The 19,969-nt window shown below is 38.3% G+C and overlaps 1 protein-coding gene across 1 annotated transcript in view; it reads right to left on the bottom strand.

The window, feature by feature from the left end:
- The window catches only part of ZNF839 (zinc finger protein 839), a 37,483-nt gene extending 17,781 nt beyond the window's left edge, over window positions 1–19,702 (bottom strand). Inside the window, 4 exon segments of the mRNA XM_027849030.1 lie at window positions 1,976–2,209; window positions 7,261–8,148; window positions 19,152–19,666; window positions 19,669–19,702. Coding sequence (XP_027704831.1) covers window positions 1,976–2,209; window positions 7,261–8,148; window positions 19,152–19,666; window positions 19,669–19,702 — 1,671 coding nt within the window.
- Window positions 19,703–19,969: the final 267 nt, after the last annotated feature.

Below are 19,969 nucleotides of genomic sequence, written 5' to 3'. Positions count from 1 at the left end.
AAATTGTAGATGGTCCTGTTTGCAGATGAAATTATGCTGACTGCATAAAACTCTGACTTGTGTATTGAATTCGGAAAACTGCTCAATGCTTTTAACGATGCCAAATTGTATCCCAGCCAAAAATCCCATCTTTTTTAACTCAAAATTTCTCCCTGTGGTCACAGATCTTTGAACATCATCTAAAGAATCAAAGTTGTGGTTGACTCAAGTCAATGGAAAGATGCAAAGGAGACATAAGAAGTCTGTACCTTATTACTAATTATAAGCTAAGTAAATAAGTATTATTTAGGAAGTGTCTGGTCTGAAATAGAAGTAGTGGAACCACTTCTGGTACCATTAGGCACCGAAAATACCTGAGGTAACTTGAGTGAGGGAGTGTTATTATCCCAATCTGCACCTCCTGCTGAGGTTTTGTGATTGCAAAGTACTGGTACTATTGGGTACATAATTTTATAATTACTATGTGTGATTCCATATAGCTTTCCAAAAGGCTGGAACTAATTTACAATTCTGTTAATAGTGTGCCTATTTTTAAATGGACATTTCTGCCTCAATGTTGTTTTAATTTACATTTACTTAATAAGAGAAACTGAATACTTTATGTCTTTATTGGCAATTTGTTTTTCATCTTTTAAGAACTGCCACTTCATATCCTATGACTGCCTACATGTTACAATATGGGTCTTAACATACCTCTTGACATCTCTCTTTGAGCCTTGCTTTATTTTTCACTACCTTTTGTTCTGCTGCTACACCTGTGTATGAAATAGGTTGACCTGAATTGCTGTTTGCCTGAACGACTTGACTTTACAGTTGTCCTTAGCCTTCTACTTAACTGTATATAACCATATAAGTAATTAAATGTTTTGGGGAAAAAGCTAAGGAAGATGATGAGTGTTCATGATTAAAGGTAATTCATAAAAGGTAATTTGTATTCAGAACTTAATGTCACTAATATTAGTTTCTGCCTAAAAAAAAAAAAGGCAAAAAAAGCAAAAAAATTAATATCCCATCTAATCCACTTCTTCTCCTTGTATTTTTAAGCAAGATTAACAGTGAGTTTAGTAAATAAACCGAATATGGTGGCTAGTGCTATTCTTCAGAATGGTTATGTGGAGTTCTCACTCATTACAATCGTACCTCTATCTTGAGGAATTCTATTATCCACTACTATAACAATTATTAACAATTTAAATTTGCATGTGTTTATAGTTTAAGAATTATTTATTTACATCAATTTTTAAAATTTAATTTTAATAAGTTAGGTAAGGCAATCATTATTATCCTCATCTTAGAAAAAAGGAAGCTGAAGTTCACAGAGGTAAAGGAATTTGCCCATAGTAAGCCAGTAACTCAGAAAAATGGCACAGCCACATCTCAGGCTGGTTTTCTGATACAGAGGGTTAGGATGGCAGCATAATGACTTAGAAGACCACAAATTAGCATTATCTATGTTGTATCGTATTTCCAACACCACTTCACAGCTCAATTTACCATGCAAATGAGTTAGTTCTAGCAGAAGGAAGTTTTAATACATTCTCAAAGAAATGAAACTCTAATATATTACTTTATTATACTGGAACAGTGAACTTTTCCAATAAGGGTCTAATAAGCTGAAACATGATATTCCTATATACATCAAAACTGCCTACAAGCAAATGGAAAAGTATATCCAGTTTGTTAGGATTTAAACACACACAAACACACGCACGCACACACACACGTGTGTGTGTCTGTGTTTATGTATATATATGTATGTATAACCACATATCTAATCAATTATTTCTGACATCATAAAGCTTGATGTTATTATAATGCTCAATTTCCCAAAACACATTTCCCAGTTGAACTGTTACAATGAATACCAACTAAAATGACCTAAGGGCAAATATGCTTTCAGTAAAATTTTCCCCAAACTGAATCCAATGAAACATAAATGTTTATGAAATGATATGTGATTCCATGAATGACATACCTCTTTGAGCTTTGCTTTATTCTTCACTACATTTTGTTCTGCTGGTACACCTATGCATGAAGTAGATTGAACTGAAATGCTGTGTTTGCTTAAACAGCTTGACTTTACAGATGCCTTTAGTCTTCTATTTCTTTTAGATCCTCTGGTCCTCCTCCTGGATCCCCAACATGCCAAGCGAATTCCATTTTTTTCTTCTGACTCCAATAATATTCCAGCTTCTTCAGAATCACAGTTCTACATCAGCGTTCCCCCAAAATAAAAATCCACAAATCATATGTTATATCCTTCTACTAAGAAACATTCAAGCTATGGGCTGTGGAAGACATACAAGTTTAGATAAAGCACAATCCTTGCCCTTGTGGAATACACAGTCTAGGAGAATAAAAGAAATACACAAATACCTATATTATACTACTAGTACATTAGAGATGTGCAATATGAAGATGCAGAGGGGGCAGGATATTACCATTAAGGGAACGGGATGATCAGAAAAAGTTTTCAAGAACAGATGGCATTTAAGTTGGCCATTATAAAGGACAGGTATGAACTCAATAGATAACGAAGAAAAGAGAAGGTTCTCTAGGCATGATGTACAGCATGACAAAAGACAGAGGCAGATGAGCATAGGCATGAGGGGAGAGGAAGAAGAAGAACATGTGCTCCAGTTTGCATGCAGTTGAGTGTATGGGAAGAGTAATGATAAAGCAGGCAAGTAACATGAGGGAAACAGGGTAGAGTCGGACTGTGAAAGGTCTTAAATGTCAAGCACAAAAGCCTGAACTTAGGAATTACAACAGAAATGAGAGGTAAGAAAATAATCCCAATTCCTCAACATCCTGCCATCTGTCAGATAAGACATTTGTCTTAGGCAAGCCACTCAACCTCTGAGTTTCAGGTTCCTCATGTAAAATTAGGTGGTTGAAATATCTAAGTTCTAAGGCCTCTTCTAGTTCTAAACAAAATGAAGGGTTACAAAAAAACAACCTCAAAAATTATTACTTCCTAGAACAATTAAAGAAATGTAAAAACAAAATTCCAAAATATTGAATAAATATTAATCATTAAAAGAAACAGAGGACAGAAAAAATAATGAATCAACAATAACAATTTATTAAGAGCCTACTGTGTACCAAGTATTGTGCTAAATGCCGAAGAGACAAAAAAAGGGGTAAAAGACAGTTCCTGCCCTCAAGGAGCTTACAATTTAATGAGGGAGACAACACACAAATATATAGAAATCAAACTATATACAGGATAAAAAGAAAATAACAGAAGGAAGGCACTAGAATCAAGGGAAGTTAAGGTAGGCTCCCAGCAAAAGATGGGATTTTACTTGGGACTAAAAAGAAGCCAGGGTGGTCAGTAGGTGAAATGGAGGAGGGAGAACATTCCAGGCATGGGGCACAGCCTGAAAAAATGCCCAGAGCTGAGAGATGGGAGACTCTTGTTCGTAGAATAATAAGAAGGCCAGTGTCACTGGATAGAAGAGTATGTGTAGGGAAGTAAGGCATATGAAGAGTGGAAAAGTAAGAGAGAACTAGGTCATGAAAGGTTTTAAATGCTTAACAGAGCATCTGGTATTTGATCTTGACACAGTAGGGAGCCACAGAGTTTAATGAGTACAAGGGGGAGATGGTCGGACCTGCATTGTAGAAAAATCACTTTAGCAGATGGAGAATGGATTAGAGTGGGGGGAGACTTGAGGCAGGCTATTGCAATAATTCAGGCATGAGATGACAGATAAAGGCCAATAGCTAGGTAGTAGCAATGTCAGAGGAGAAAAGGGGGCATATGAGAGGTTGCAAAGGTAAAACTGACAAGCCTTGAGATGTGGGGTAAGAAAAAGTGAGGAGCTGAGGATGACTCCTAGGCTGTAAGCCTGAGAGACTGAGAGGATGGTGTTGTCCTCAACAGTAACAGGGAAGTAGGATAGAAGGAGGGTTTATGGGGAAAGGTAATGAATTCTGTTTTGGACATATTAAGTTTATAATGTCTACTGGACACACAATCTGAGATTTCTGAAAGGCAATTTCCAGGTACAAGAGTGGAGGTCATCAGATTTTAGGACAGAATAGGAAGACTTGAGAATCATCAGCAAAGATATAACAATGGTCCCAGAAATGATAAATAAGAATAACCGGGGGGCTGGGGGGTGGAAGGCAACTACATGGTCAAAGCTGATCATTTCAACTGATCTCACTACCTTCATAAAGAAGAATGGCAAATAAAGGAAAAAGTATAAGAGGATACATGTTGGAGGAAATTCACAATTAATAGTCATAACTCTGCATGGAATGATCTACCTATAAACTCACAGAGGTTAAGAGAATACAAAAATATAACACTTACAGGAAATATACTTGAACCAAAGATCCACAAAGGGGCTGAAACTGAATTTATTATACTTTAGTCCAACTAAAAAAAGTAAAGGTAGCAATCAACCTCAACCAAGGCAACAATAAAAATAGACATAGTTAAAAGAGATAAACAAGGAAACTATACTATACTAAAAGGGATCATAAAAATGATGTCAAATCAATACTTAATATATATGCACCAAACTGCATATACACCTAGGCCCCAAATAGTGGGAATAATCAATTTCCTGTAGTGGTCACATTTTTCAAATCACACTGCTTATTTCCATTAGGCCAGAACCAGCTACTATATTTTACAAAATCATTAACTTCAAACTGCAAATTCAAATACAGGCAACCACTTCACGGAATTATTTACACTAACAGGGACATTATACATACATATATATAATATGAAAAATTAATCAAATCATAAATAGTAAAACTACAACAGCTGGTGACCTCAATGTAACCCTTTCAAAAATTAGACACCTTTAACAAATAAAGAAGTCAAAGAAATGCACTGCTGGTGAAGCTATGAATTGGTCTAAACATTCTTTGGAATGAATATCACTAAAATGTACATACCCATCAATTCCACTACAACGCCTCAAAGACATCAAAGAAAGACAGAAAAAAATTAGTAACAGATTTAGAAGGATCTGGGAGAACTTTGTGAACTGACATGTTATGAAACAAACAGAACCAGGGGAACAATGTATTCAACTACAATGCTATAAAGGAAAAGAACTGTGAAACATTTAAGAATTTAAGATCAATTCAACAAGTAATCATGATTTCAACAGCCTGAAGATGAAACATGCTTCCCACTTCTTGGTGGAGGCATGATTGCCTAGACTGTAGGTATAAAATGAGATATTTGTTTTTTGACACAATTGATATGACACAAATTTGTTTTCATCGATTATATTTATTTGCTACAAGAAAGGGCTTTTAATGGGGAAATGGAGAGCATGTGGGTAAAGGTGGGTGCAGTCATAGTGATCCAAAGAAAAGCGTCAATGAAATACATAAAAATACACAGAAGAGAGCAGAAAGAAATTCAGAAGGATACAAAGAAAGATAGTATTAATGCTATCATGTCAAAGTTGATAGATATTTTTAAAATAAAAGCTATACTCGGTAGATTCATGGTTTCACAGACAATCCTCCTTTTCTGTCCTTTGAATATGGAATGTTCATGTTTGTTGGTAACTATAAAGTTCATAACTTAAATATTTACTTAAAAAAAGACTTGGGGCAGGCTAGGTGGCAGAGTGGATAAAGCACCAGCCCTGGAGTCAGGAGGACCTGAGTACAAATCCAGCCTCAGACACTTGACACTAGCTTGTGACCCTGGGCAAGTCACTTAACCCTATTACCTAGCCAAAAAACCTTAAAAGTTATAATTAACACAATAAGCAATCACAATCCCAGGAAGCATGTTTCTCATCTGCTGATAGCAATGGATACTGATGGACAAGAAGTACAGAATGACATATTTTCAGACATTATCAATGTGTGGTTTGTTTTCCTTTACTACACTTACAAAAGATGGTTTTTTTTGGGGGGGATTAACTGTAGAGAAAGGAGGTGGATAATAATAATGATATCAAGAAAGGAAAAAGTATCAACAAAATTAACTGAACAGAGTAAGAGAGCTGGCTGAATTACCTTTGGAAAACTGTACACTGCTTTTAATGACCCTAAACTTCTGCCTGAAACAAAGATCCAACTCTTTAATAGTAATATTCAAGTGGTGCTACATGGCATCAAATCATGGAACACCAGTCTTTGGCATTAAAGCTGTGAGTCACCCAAAGAGCAATGTTAAAGAGCATGACAACACATTACCAATTACTACTGCATAAGTTAAGCAGTATAAAGGATATCATTATAGAGATGTATGACAGGGGAAAAGCTGACCAGTTCCCTTTTCCTTTTCTTCACTCCCACCATCTCCACACAATCCAAACCACATGATTATGTTTTCTGGGTTTTATCTGCAAGTTAAGAGCAGTGTGTTATAATGGAAATAGAGCTGGCCTCTGAGCCAGCTTGGTTCAATTCCCATCTCAATCAGATACTGGCTATTTAACCCTGGGCAAGTCATTTAATTTCTCAGTGCTCTAAGCAATGCCCTGAGACTATAAATTGTAGAAAGAAAAGTGCCAAACACCATGGATAGAGAGTTTCTTCATCCAAGAATTTTCTGTACCAATAACATTACAGGTTTATTCCTTTTCCCTATTTCAAGGGTAAAAGAAAACATACAAATTCAGAATATATCAAGGTAAAATACTCAGAAGTACAGATAAAGTATATACTGCCTTAGTTCTTAATTTATCCAAAAGGTTTTCCCAGACCTACCCCTAGACACCATGATTCCCCATCACCTGGGGATGACATATCTCTTAAATCTGTTGTCCTCACAGTTCCAGGAGAGAATGGCTTTTCTCTTCAAAATATAGTCAGTTTGAATTTGGGATCTGCCTCCTTAGGAAAAACGCATGGAATTTATCATGCAGTAGATTACAATACAGCAATTTATGGTGGTTAGATAGCAACATAGCAATTTATGGTAGCTCGGTTGCAGCACAGCAATTTATGGTGGCCTAAATATTTGTTTAACAGATCTAGTTAGAGAAAAAGAATGACAACAGACTTGTATGTGTGCATGTTTAGACAAAGAGAGTTATATTAACTGCCCTTTTAAAGGTCATCCAGCATCTAAAGTTTCAGCATATAATGACCCCGGGTGGGGGGAAGGTGTTTAGGGATAAAAATGGGAGTAGACTTTAGACCTCAATTTAACATTTACAATATACAACAATGGTTACTCATCAATCTCAAGGAGAGGTTCCAGTTTAAAGTCAGTGACACAGAAAGAAACAGGAAATAAGAAATTCAAGAAAAAAAAAGTGTTACCTGTTGCCCATTCCATGCTGAATCTGGTCCTGCCACGCACGAAGCTAGTGTACCTTCACTATTTAAAGCAGTTGGGATTGATGGCACAGGAGCCATTATATTCACAGTGCCACCTCCTGCTTCTCCACTTCCATCAGACTTATCAGATACCAATATTTTAGGTTCCAGCCGCCCATGACCTGGATTAAGTTTATAATGTCGTGCTAGTCCTCCTTGTCCTATATATGACTTTTCACAAGTCTGACACTTAAAAGTTTTAGGCTTCAGGTAATCACTTGAAGAATTAAATAATGTATCTTTCCCCCTTTTGTCATCTTCTTCTTCCACGTTAAGTTCTGAATAGTCATCTGAATCTGACTGGTGCCCATCAGCTAAATCCTCAGTTTTGATGAACTTGTAATCTTTAGCTTTATATTTTGGTGGCCGTGAAATTCTCCCTGATCGGGTTTTCACTTTTAAAGATTTTTTTAACTTTTCAGTGCACTCACTCTCAGGGGTGGAAATAAGCAAATCTGCTGAACTGGACATAACTGCCGATGATGTAATTTTTGACGTGTTAGAAGCAGACAAAGGAACAAATGTAGCCCTTTGTCCATTCAGCATTTTATGTGCCATAAACTTCTCCACAGAAACTGGTCCAAGAGGAGGTAGTGGTCTCTGCACAAGAAGTTGAAGAGGAGGTGGAGGTGAAGTATTTGTCAAATCCTGTGGTTCACTTCTCATAAGAGGCTGTATCCGAATAATCGGAGGATTAACAACGCTTAATCCTAACAAATCTGTATTCCCATTCAATGGTTGACTCAAAGTTATTGTTTTGGGCTGGATTGCTGCAAGAGGTGGCATTGGCCTTTCTCCGGATTTTACCTTGACACGAATGGCTTCTAGTTCCTTAAACACAGAAAATTTTAAAAAAGGAATAAATACAAAGTTATGTTCTTTTCTAAACTGCTGCAACACAGCTCTCATGACCTTAAATCCAACATTCAGCATTAAGACCATAATAATGTCACTTCTAAATAAGCACTACAAAGATATTATAACTAAAGTCTTTTTGAACTATGAAGATTTTAAAGTCCACATAGGTTTAAAGTTCGAATCAATTTTGTTCAAATGATATAGGGCTGGAAAGGACCTTATTGATCCATCTGGCCCAACCTCTTCATTTTTATATGAAGAAACTGAAACTCAGAAAGATTGAATGACTTGCTGGAGGGTCCCACAGCAAAACTGTAATTCAAACCCAGGTCCTTTCACTCGAAATCCAGAGGGTTTTTCTCATAACATTATGCTGCCTCCCTGGACATTACCTAATGAAACACGTGCAGATATACAAGAGTATGTATATATCTTCCACCTAAGTTCTCCCCTGATACTTCATCACAGTAGGGAAGTAACCAACCTAGGTTCTTGGCCGCAGAGTCTGGAAGGTCCTACCAAGGTGGAAAACTTTCAAGTACAGGCCAAGCATCAGACTGTTGTCTGTTATCTGAGGATAAGTATGGAATCTTTATCTCAGGTAATTATTATTGGTTTTCTGCCCACAGAAATTTATAAAACAATCAATTCAATCATGGAGGAGTTCCAATCTGTCTCAATATAGGGACACCCATACCATCATGGGTCTTTTTAAGTAGTGAAGAAATATGTACATATTTTACAAGCTGCCAACATTATATAGGTAGGAAAAAAATGATTTAATAATGTCCAGGTATAAGTTGTACTGGATTTGAACAAGTAGCTCTCTGAAAATGTCACTATTCACATCTTCCTGTTTGCTATTGATAACTGCATTCATAGCAAAACAGTAACTATACTTGTGTATCCAAGCTTTACTCTACATGTAACAGAGTTTTTGTTAACCCACATGTAGCAGTCAATGTGATGGGTATCTTGATGTTGTAAAGTGTTGAGTGACACCCCTCAGGTGCTCTCAGGGACAAAGACATCAAACCTCTCTCCCCCTCAGCCTAATACTTGGTTCATTAGCTTATTAATTCTCTCACACTGGGTTCATAAGCAATCAAGAGTTATGTTCTGATATTTCCTCATAAATTGTAATAACTGTAATAACTCTCTCATAAAATTAATTACCATTGAACCCCTCCCACCCCAGTTTGTAAAAACTGGAGAAACCTCTTTTCCCAGAGGTTTTCTCTTTCCTCTATTCACCCTACTCACACAATCTCAAACCCCAGTCTCATATAGGCTTAGACAAACATCAATGTTACTAGTTACATCATTAATAAACAGATAATAAAGATAAATTTGTCTATAAATATATGTAGATAAATATTGTTAGCTAAATTATCAATAGATAATAAAGATACATAGAAATCTCTATCTACATAAGCAAAAGTCACCTTCACCTCTAACTATGGCAGCAACTTGTTTCCTCACACAAGAACCACAGTCCAACAATTCAGTTCTCTCAGTATGGGAATTTAGCCTCTCAGGATGTCTTCTCCACAGAATAAAAGTTAAATTCAGTTCTACTAAATTGTGTCTCAAAAATTACACTTAAGTCTCATAATCTCTCACAGATTAGTTCTCTCTCACATTTAACTATTCAACTCTCAAGAAAGATTTTCTCCTAGTCTTCTCTGTTCTCTCACAGACTACTCAAAGTAGATAGTTAACTCTCTCAAGATGACGATTAACTCTTTTTCCAAGATTCTTCTCTCTCTTAAATAAAAAACATAATAATTTCTGAAGTCTCTCTGAGAGTCTATTGAAGCTAAGATTATATTTCTCCTTGCAGCCAAAAACTTTGCAATCTCTAAAGAAAAAAAAGCACACACCAAATTCATATTAATACTCTATGCACTACATCTATCACACTGCAAAGCACCATTTGACAAGCTACTTCAATTATTAAATGTCTAAATTATTTAAACAACACAGATACACATAATAATATATACACAATCACAATCAGCAACCAAAGCAAATGATCAGAAATAGAAATAAAAAGCAATGCAACACTAGTAATAGATATGTAGAATAACACACACATAACACTACACATAAACAAAGAGGTATGTGTCAATAAGCCATAATATAATAGCATAGCACTGCATAGTGAAACATGCAATTTCTATAAAACACATAAAAACCTAAGTTGTAACTATGTGAGTACCCCATGTTTCCCATTTTTATGGAAGCATTATAAATAAATCTGGCCACAGGTTGAATGAGTCTCTCTCTTTGGTGTTAATGCTCTTTCTACATCTGTATCTAACCTGGCTGTTGGTATAAGCTAATTATTAGCCATTCTCACTTTTACTCTTATTCCTTCCACATTGCAACTTTCCCCACTGTAGTTTCAATATATCACAGATAGGCATAAAAAATTAAGTGGGAATTTGGGGGGTGTTTTGCAGAAACCAGCAGACAACACAGAGCCTATGACCAAATACCTAACCCAAATTTTACAGTAATGTACTGTACACACCCCACAAAAGAAAAAAATTCAGACTACTTCTCTTATGAAGGGAGGGCCAAAAAATTTTACATGGATTTTCCAGATTATGGGGCACCACATCACCCAAGATGTGGAAGGGAAAACCGTATATACTGTTTCTGTATCCTAAGGAGATGTCTTGGACTAAAAAGTGCTACACCTGTAAATGCGAACCTGATTCGTTTTTTAAAGAAAACATGAAAAATGTTTTAAGTCAAAAGTCTTCCCTCAAAGTACTCTTGTCTTATGATAGGAAAGAAAGTTACATAAACTTTAGCTGATGAATTTAAAAAGCAGTTTATGCGACCAATTTAGGTCAGGCTGAATTAGAAATTTTTATGAAGAGTACTTTCACTGAATCCTCAGTAAAACTTTGCTGTTCACAAATTGGATAAAATTATTCAAAGCAGTAATTTTTAGACAACCTAGTGAATAAAGCAATGTACATGTGAGTGAAAGAGTAATAGTTGGTATCCATAAAACTTAGTTTAGAAAGCAGTTCACATAAAGAAATCACAGATTCTCTAAAGTAGAAATAGCTTCAAAGGCCTCAAAAACCATTTATTCTAGCCATAACGGCAGAACAAGAGTCCCTTCGCTACAATATAACTCAGTAAGTGGTCATCCAGTGTCTGCTTAAAAATTTCAGAAAGAATAATTTATCAGATTTAAAACTGTCGTCAATTTTACAAGGAAACCAATACTTCTCAAAGTACACTCTAATGGTCAAGAAGTTTCCAATCCAATTCAACAAACATCCGTTTATTAAACACCTACTGTGTGTTAGGTACCAGTAGAAGACAAAAACAAACCTAACAGTCTCTACCCTCAAGAAGCTTACATTCTATTGGAGGGAAAACACATACAGATGATAATGGGGGGGGAAGAACACTAACAACTGTCAGAATCAGGCAAAGCTTAGGAAATAAAACTAAAGAAAACTAAGGATTAGAAATTGTGAAGGTGACTCAGGAGTGCATTTCAGGAATGAGCAACAGCAAAGGCACAAGGGGTAAAAGAAGGAGTGCCAATTATAGGAACAACAGTCAAGGTTGAAAGCACATGATAGGGAGTAATATGCAATAAAGTCTAATTGTGAAAGGTTTTAATTGACAAGCTGATGAGTTTGTATTTTATTCATAAGACAACTGAAGTTTCTTGAGTAGACGGATGACGAAATCAGACTTTTGGAAGATTTTCTCGGCAGCAGTACAGAGGATGCTTTGGGGAGGAGAGAGACTAGAAAGCAGAAGTCCAATTAGGATGCTATGGCAACAGTCCAGGTGAGAAGTCTGGTAGTTTTTTTTTCCCCTTGTATCAACCAGAAATTTGCCTCTCTCTACCTTTTGCCAATTACTCCTAATTCTGTCTCATGGAGAAAAGCAGAACAAATCTAATCACTCTTCCACATGACAACCCTTCAAATACTTGAATACAGTTAATATATCTCTTAAACTAAACAGTTCCAGTTCTTTCAATAAATTCTCACATGGCATGATCTCTAGGCCCTTCACCACCTTCTCTGAAAACTCTAGCTAATAATAATAGCTCACGTTAATTTGGTTCTTTGATACTTAAAAAAATGAAAATAAACTTAAAAAAATAAAAGTTAAAAAAAAAAGACTTGGTTGACTCAGAGGACTAAAGGCTCAGACTGTTGACTAGTCAGAGGCTAGGCTGGAGAATCACAATGAATAACGGAGGCAAGGGAACTTTCCTCAGGCAAAAAACTCCAGGTGTCCTCAAAGCTTATCCTCACAGAGTAGCCTCTAGCTTAAGGCTAAATACATTTTTTTGTTAACTGTTTAATGACTTAAGAGTATCTCATTTTGTTTTGGTAAATAACCCTTAAGAGTCCCTAGGGACTAATCAGGACAACTCCAGCACAAGTATCCAACCAGATGAAATTTGGTAACATTAATGTGTGGTGGACCATGACTTCTTTAAACAGCACTGGAGTACCAACTTATGATGCTGCTTTTTTTTGGAAGGGAAGGGAAGTGTATAATTTGGCTATATTCAAATAAGGCAGTGAACATATACTCAAAATCAGTGTTAAACTAACAGTTTATGTCAAAAGTATAACATATACAGTCATGTAAACTAATAACAATATTAAAACTTTGAGAGAGAAGAAATAATGTTTATTGAGACATACTCAAATGGATCTGTGATTTAATGGCATGGATGCTTCCTCCAACAACACAGATCCCAACCTACCCATGCTTTGCCAATCCTGTGCAATTCTTGCCCGCATCTTCTCCTAAGTTCACTAGAGAGGAAGCCACCCAATGTGCTGGAGGCCTTCTTTGCTTTTTCCTGACATCTCCTGGAAACCAAAGGAGCACTCTGACTGTTTACCTGTCATCTCTTATCTTCACTACATGACCAGCCCAGCCTATTTTTTCTACCCTGATATCTTTTGTACATTTCCTTGATATCTTTTACTCTTTTTCTTCTTTGAAGTTCCATATTGGTTATATGTTGCAGCCTAAGCACTCCTACCATGATCTACATTGCTCTCTGGTGCGATTTTCATTTTCAGTTCTTCAGGAATTATCATATTCCATGTTCTGTTGCCACACAGCAACATTAATACAAGACATTAATACAAGTCATTTCATGGTATATACAAAAGAAGAAATGGATTACAATCCCTTGGTGCTTTGGCTCCAGGGAGAATGTTACTCACAAAAAGAAACAGAACAATTTTTTTCAACGCGTCCAATAACTTTGTTCACCAACTATTCTAATATAAGTTGAGGCAAGATCACACTTACCTAGCTTATTAATGAACATGTCATTTCGGCACAATAATGAAAAGTACTGAAAGCCTGGTAAACACACCTAAAGCTCCCAGTTGTATATGTAACTTGTTACACTATCATAAAAAAAATGTGAAACCTAGGCATGGAGGGAGCATCAGAAACAAATATGATTATAATGTAGGAGAAGTCCCCATTTCTTTAGGTGCTAAAGTGGGATAACTAGCTGTATTATGATGTATCTCAAGTGTAATATTTGTAACTTCCCTCTTTCCAAATTATTCTTTATACCAGTGCCATAATGAATGACCTTCTTTATACATAGATCTAATCTTTTCACTCCTCTCTTCAAAACCTCAGTAGCTTCATATTACTAACTTGATTCAATATTCAATTCCTTTGCCTCATGGCTCTTCACAGTTCCTCATGATCTGACACTACGGTACGCTTCCAGTCCTAGTTCACGTTATTCCCCACCATGCACTCTTACACTCCACCAAAACAATACTATTCTTCCCCTCGTAAAGTTAACTTTCCCACCTCTGGGTCTTAGCTTATACAATGAACCTGGACTGTCTTCCCTCCACCTTCTCTCCCTATTGGATTCCTACCCACCCTTGAAAGCCCAACTAAAAAGCCACCTCTTTCAGGAAGTCTTCCTCGATCCTCCAATTGGTAACCTTTTCCCATACAGATACAATAAAATAGCATTGTTTTCCAACTCTTCAAAAGACTTGTGTAATATTACGTATTACAGTTATTTGTATTTGTGTTTTATCACCCTTATAAAGCACAAGCTCCATGCTGGTCAGGGCCCACTCTTATCTAAATCAAAAGTTTCAAAAATGCTAGGCTCAAGACATTCTGAGTGCCCTCCAAACCAGATTAAAATTAACTGGAAAATATTTAACAAAAAAAAAAATAGAATAAAACATTGATAATATCACATTTTATAACTAAGTGATTATCTGCGGTGATCCTTATGTATGGATTAGTGGCCCCCATTTCTACTTGAGTTTGACACCACTGATCTAAACCATTTTACTCAACGTTCTCCATGTTCCAGCTACTTCTATGTCAGTGTTGGACCCCTTTGTGGAATAGAAAAAGCTCTGGACGTGGGTTCTAGTCCTTGCTCTGCCACAAATATTTATTTAACCCCTATGGGCAAGGCACTGCACTAAGCACTATGCGGATACACTGAAGAATAAGAGGTCACTAATCTCAAGGAGTTTAGAGTTTAAGGGAAGTGGCAAGACATGTTGTTCATCTTTCATTTTTGAAGAGGACCAATGACATCATGGGGTAATGTCGTGACCACCAAATTGGATTTAAGAGAGGCAGAATTGCACAAAGTCTTCAGTCTCACTTTCTATTCCAGAGTCATCAAAGTCCAGCGGCAAGACAAAACTCAAGACAACTGGTGATGGCCCAAGATGCAATGGATAACCTTAGAGTCTTGAATGTCTGACCAAGCTCTAAGCGCCCTACTGAATCTGCTTCAGCCACCTTCATGGCCATCAGGACAAACTGTTCTCATCCACCCATTCCACAAGGGGGAAGTCTTCACATGCTTGGGAAAGACATCCTAAGTCATAGATGGGTATGAGGCCTATAGGTTACCCTCAACTTGGTTAAACCTGCTTGCCACACAGTTTAGCAGGGTGTGGCCATTGAGCATGCTATAGCTTCTTGGAGCAACAGGTGAGAACTAGATGACAGCTGGACACTAAAGGTGGATGAGCAACCCTGAAAAGGGCTCAGCAAGCTCTCAAACCAGAGGTACTAGTCCTGCCTGAACATCAAATACACCCCAGTAAATATAAGATACAACTGTATTTCCCATTACTGAAGGTCTTAAGGCAGGGTTAGACAATTACCTTTCACAGACTGATACAGAAGGAATTCTTTTCAGATAGAAGTTGAAACAGATGACCTATTCATAGATAAAAAGGCTCAAATACAGTATACCAAAACATTTTTTAGCAGCATTTTTTGTGGTAGAAAAAAGCTGGAAACAATGTTGATACCCAATGACTGGAGAATGATGAAACAAGCTATAGTACAAGAATGTAATAGAAATATCATTACACTATGGGAAGTGAATATGAATACAGAGAAGCCCGGAAAGACAAGAACAAGTGAAATGGGCAGAGCAACATACAAACACTATAGTGAAAATTGAGAGAAATGATTATTAATAACCAATGATTTGGGGACATTCAGATTTCCCCCTTTTTCTTTTATCCTCATTTCAAGACCTCAATCTCTGAAGGTTGAACTAACCTTCTTCTCTTATCAGATCCCACCCAGGTGGGAAAGCCATAGTGTTCCACTCAGGTTTGGGTGGGGATAAATTCTTTGAACAGATTGTCCAAGGCTAAGGGTAACTTAAGAAATAAATAACATAATCAAGAGTTCAGGGTCAGTCCCTCACTGTAATGTTCATTCTCACTGGTTAGTTGTTAACCAATCAAAGTTGGTTGCCATCCTCAGAACACTCCTCTTCCAATGGCCTTTAGTCTAAGAGAGAGAGGACCAAATGACCATCCTTTTATTAAAATGCTGGCATTATTAATAAAATGGTTAAATTACCCAGAAAATTATATCTTTCAAACCTTTTAAAAGGCCACAAAATGGGAAAAAAAAACACTAATAAAACAATCAGAAGTGAATGTCTCAAAGTTATAGAGAGCAGGTGTGGCAACAAAAAGAAGAGAGAAGACACCTTCCCCACCCCTTTGCAGAGGTAGGGATGGATCCATGGTTGTGGAATTGCAAATAATATCAAATTTTTTCAATGTATTGATTTGATTTTGCTCAATTTTTTTCCTTTTCTGCCTTCTTTCTAAAAGAAAAATTCTTTGTTATTAAAAAAAATACTCTATAGGAAAGGGAAGGGGAAAAGACAGGAAAATTTAGACGATGTAAAAATAAAAGACATCATTAAAAAAGTTATTTTTTAAAATGACCTCTGATGACCTTTTTAGTTCTGAAAGCATGATTCTAGATAAAAGTTTGAGAAAAGAGATAACAAACATTTGTGACAGTTCAGAGGTATCAGAGATTACTTCATGCTTGAAGTCAAGCAAGGCTTTCTAGAAAAACTGATACCCTATATTCCTTGATTTCCTCCATAACACAGGTTGTACCTTTTCTCATACCTATGATATACTTCTCCTGGAAGGAGAGCTGGAATACTCATTATTCCCCAAGGGCACTTCCTGATTCTCCCCTTACCTTATCCCTCAGTAAGTTTTCCAACTTTGAAGTCCACTCATACGAAATTTTCCACCCAATCTACCCTGTAGTATAACCCCTGGTCGTTCTCTCTTTCTCAAGGAGTTCAGCATCTGGCTCAGTATCTTTCTTTCCTCCCCAACTCCTACCATTATCTAAGCAACCTGAATATTTACAAAGGCGCTCCCCCAAACTCCTTAACCTCCCAATTCAACTTCTTAAATCCCATATCCTATTCCTTCAATTCCACCTCAGCCATAAAGATTGTTATACTTTAGACCTCATAATTAGCCACATCTCCTTAATTAGAAACCCTGACACTTGTCTATCTAACTATAATCCATCATTCTACCTCTCCCTATGCCTCTCCCTCTCTTAAATCTCTTCTCCATACTAAGAAAACCTCTGATCTTTCAGTACTTTCTAAGGCTACGACATCTGCCTTGACTTAACTTTCCTCCCTTACATCAACTTAGTATGTAGCCAATTCAGCTCTATACAATCCTCTGCTTTTGAATCCCCTGCCTTCTTGGTCCTATCAGGGCCCTCTTCTCTTGCTAAACCTCAGCTCCGGTTTACTCCCACTATCTGAATCTGTTCTTACTCACACACCACTGAACAAAACTGGAAGAAATCTCACAACCATAAAAACTAGATGCATTACAAATTCAAGCTATCAAACCTTAATACCTCACTTCGGCAAGGGAATCCTTTTATTATCCCACAACTGAATGTCTATCTCGTGCCCCACATAAACTGTTACAAACCTTCTCTTCTCTCCTCAAGCTTCCCAAACTTCTTCCCCAATCCCCATTCTCTGCTGAAGATCTTGGCTGTTACTTTACCGAGAAAAGGTGAGCTTCCTCTTCATCTCTAAACAACCAGAAATCATCTCCTACTCTCCTCCTTCCCCCCAGACTCGGTCAGAGTTGGCCCATCTCCTTACTAAGGTCAACCCCTCTCACATCTGCACTTGATCCTATCCCCTCCTGTCTTCTCTACTCTCTGATTCTCAACCTCTCCCTATCCACTGGTTCCATCCTTAATGCCTTCAAACATGGCCAAGTTTCCCACCTTCTTTAACAAACAAACAAAAAAAAACCTTCACTAGACATTTGTATCATCTCAACCTATCATTCTGCATCTCTCCTCCTTTTCTCAACCAAAGGCCTTAAAAAAGCTATTCTAGGCATCTTCATTGCCTCCACTTCTCATCTCTCACTCCTCAACTTTTTGCAATCTGGCTTCTGACCTCAATGAAATAAAACTGCTCTCCAAAGTTACCAACAATCCTAACCCTAACTGCCAAATCTGATGGTCTTTTCTCAGTCCTTATCCTTCTTGACCTATCTGTTGCTTCTGACAATAATGACTCTCCTCTTCTCAAAGATACTCCTGCTCAACAAACTTTTATTCTTTAAACATCCCAAATACTTACTAAAGGTCAAACTCCTTAGTCTGGAAATCAAGGCCCTCCACAACCTAGCCCCCCTATTTTTCCAGTCTTTTTCTTACACTATTATTCTCTAAGTACTACATGTTCCTGACAAATGGAAAATTGCCATCTCTTAACACACCATAATGTTTCCAGGCTCTCTGTATTTGCTTATGTCACCTGCTCCTACTAAACTGAGTTCCACACATGTAGGAATCCAATTTTATCTAAACTTTGGAAAGCCTCAGGACCTCTACATACTGCTGGTTAAAAATAAATTTCTGCTGAATTTAATATATTTCAGCTAAATGTTTAGCAAAGCATACTACAACCAAAAATTAGGGTTGCAAAAAAAAATTGGTAATTTTTTTTCTGATAGATAAAAAAGTTCCCTATAATCAGAAATGTTGTAAAGCAGAAGAAAGGGACTGTATCACTTCTGAAATTCCTCCTAGCTCAGATTCTGCGATTGAAACATGTAAAGTGAACCTGAGTACAGCAATCTAGATCTAGACCCAGCTCTGCTAGCCCACAGTGTTTGGCACCGAGTAGGAAGACCTGTGTTGAAAACAGGTTTCAGACACTTACTGGCTTATGTGGTCCTGAGCAAGTCATTTAACCTCTGTATGCCTCAGTTTCCTCAACTGTAAAGTGAAAATAACAGTAGTACCTTCCTCCCAGGGTTGTTGTGAGAATCAAATGAGTTATTTGTAAAGCGCTTAGCAGTGTCTGACAACATAACAGGTTACATGCTTAATCAATGCTTGTTCCCTTAATAAATATTTTCTTTCTTAAGCTACTTGTCTGTGTGCCCTGGGTAAATCACTTCTTCTACCAGTGCCTAGGTGTCCCTATATGCAAAATGAGGGAGTAGGAACGAGTGTTCCCTTCATCTCTACAGTCACTTCCAATTCTGAAGACCCCACAGTTCACGAACCCTGGAAAACCGTTAGCAATCACTGCAGGGGGCCGGGAGAAGGCGGTGCCTCACCTTGGGTGGCAGCAGCCGCGGCGGCGGCGGCGGGGGGTCCGGACCCCAGTGCTGGGCCACCTGTTGGGCTGCGTCCTGCAGCCGCCGGGCCGCATCGTGCACGACGCTAAAGCCGCAGCTCCCGCGCGGCCCGAGGCCCGCAGTCCCGTGGGGGCGGGGCGGCGGCGGCGGCGCTTTCTTCACCTGCTCCAGCACCCGCTGGAGGTCCTCGGGCGCGAGGGGAGCCGGGGGAGAGAAGAAGCCGGGCTGCGGCGGCTCGGCCTCCGCCCACGGGGCCGGGATCTCTGCCAGACTCCCCGCCGGTGGGATGCAGACAGCGGTCCTGCCGGGAACTGGAGTCGAGAGCTCCCGGAAGACGTCGCCCTCTTCGCCGTTCTCCTCTGCCTCCGCTTCAGCCATAGCTCAGCCTGGAAGGCGCGGCGGGAGCGGGAGCGGGAGCGCGAGCGCGAGCTCGAGTTCGAGCTCAAAACCCGGGAACTGCACGAGCGCAGCCGAAGTGACGACATCCTCAGGCGCCGAAGCCATTGGATGGCGACTTCGTTGAGCATCATGGAGGGGGAGGGGTTGGGGCTACGGGTTCCTCCAAGGACAATATTCCTCTGAAGACAACCTTCACCTAGGAGATAATTAGCAGATTGCTGAGGTCGCAGGATTTCAGAGGGCCCCTAGTTTAACTCATACGATTCGCTCATGTGCTCTTCCTTTTCTTGAAGGCCACCCCAAATCCCAGAACACTAGATTCGGAGTCTGAAGATGTAAGTTTGAATCACTTCCATCCTGCGGATTTCTCGTTCCTCCTCCTGGACCTTTATTTTGCC

This window comes from Vombatus ursinus, unplaced genomic scaffold, assembly GCF_900497805.2.
Source record: "Vombatus ursinus unplaced genomic scaffold, bare-nosed wombat genome assembly UNPS02007284.1, whole genome shotgun sequence".
In the NCBI taxonomy this organism is placed as follows: domain Eukaryota; kingdom Metazoa; phylum Chordata; class Mammalia; order Diprotodontia; family Vombatidae; genus Vombatus; species Vombatus ursinus.
The sequence above is the reverse complement of the archived record's forward strand: the minus strand, read 5'-3'. Positions and strand labels throughout refer to the sequence as shown.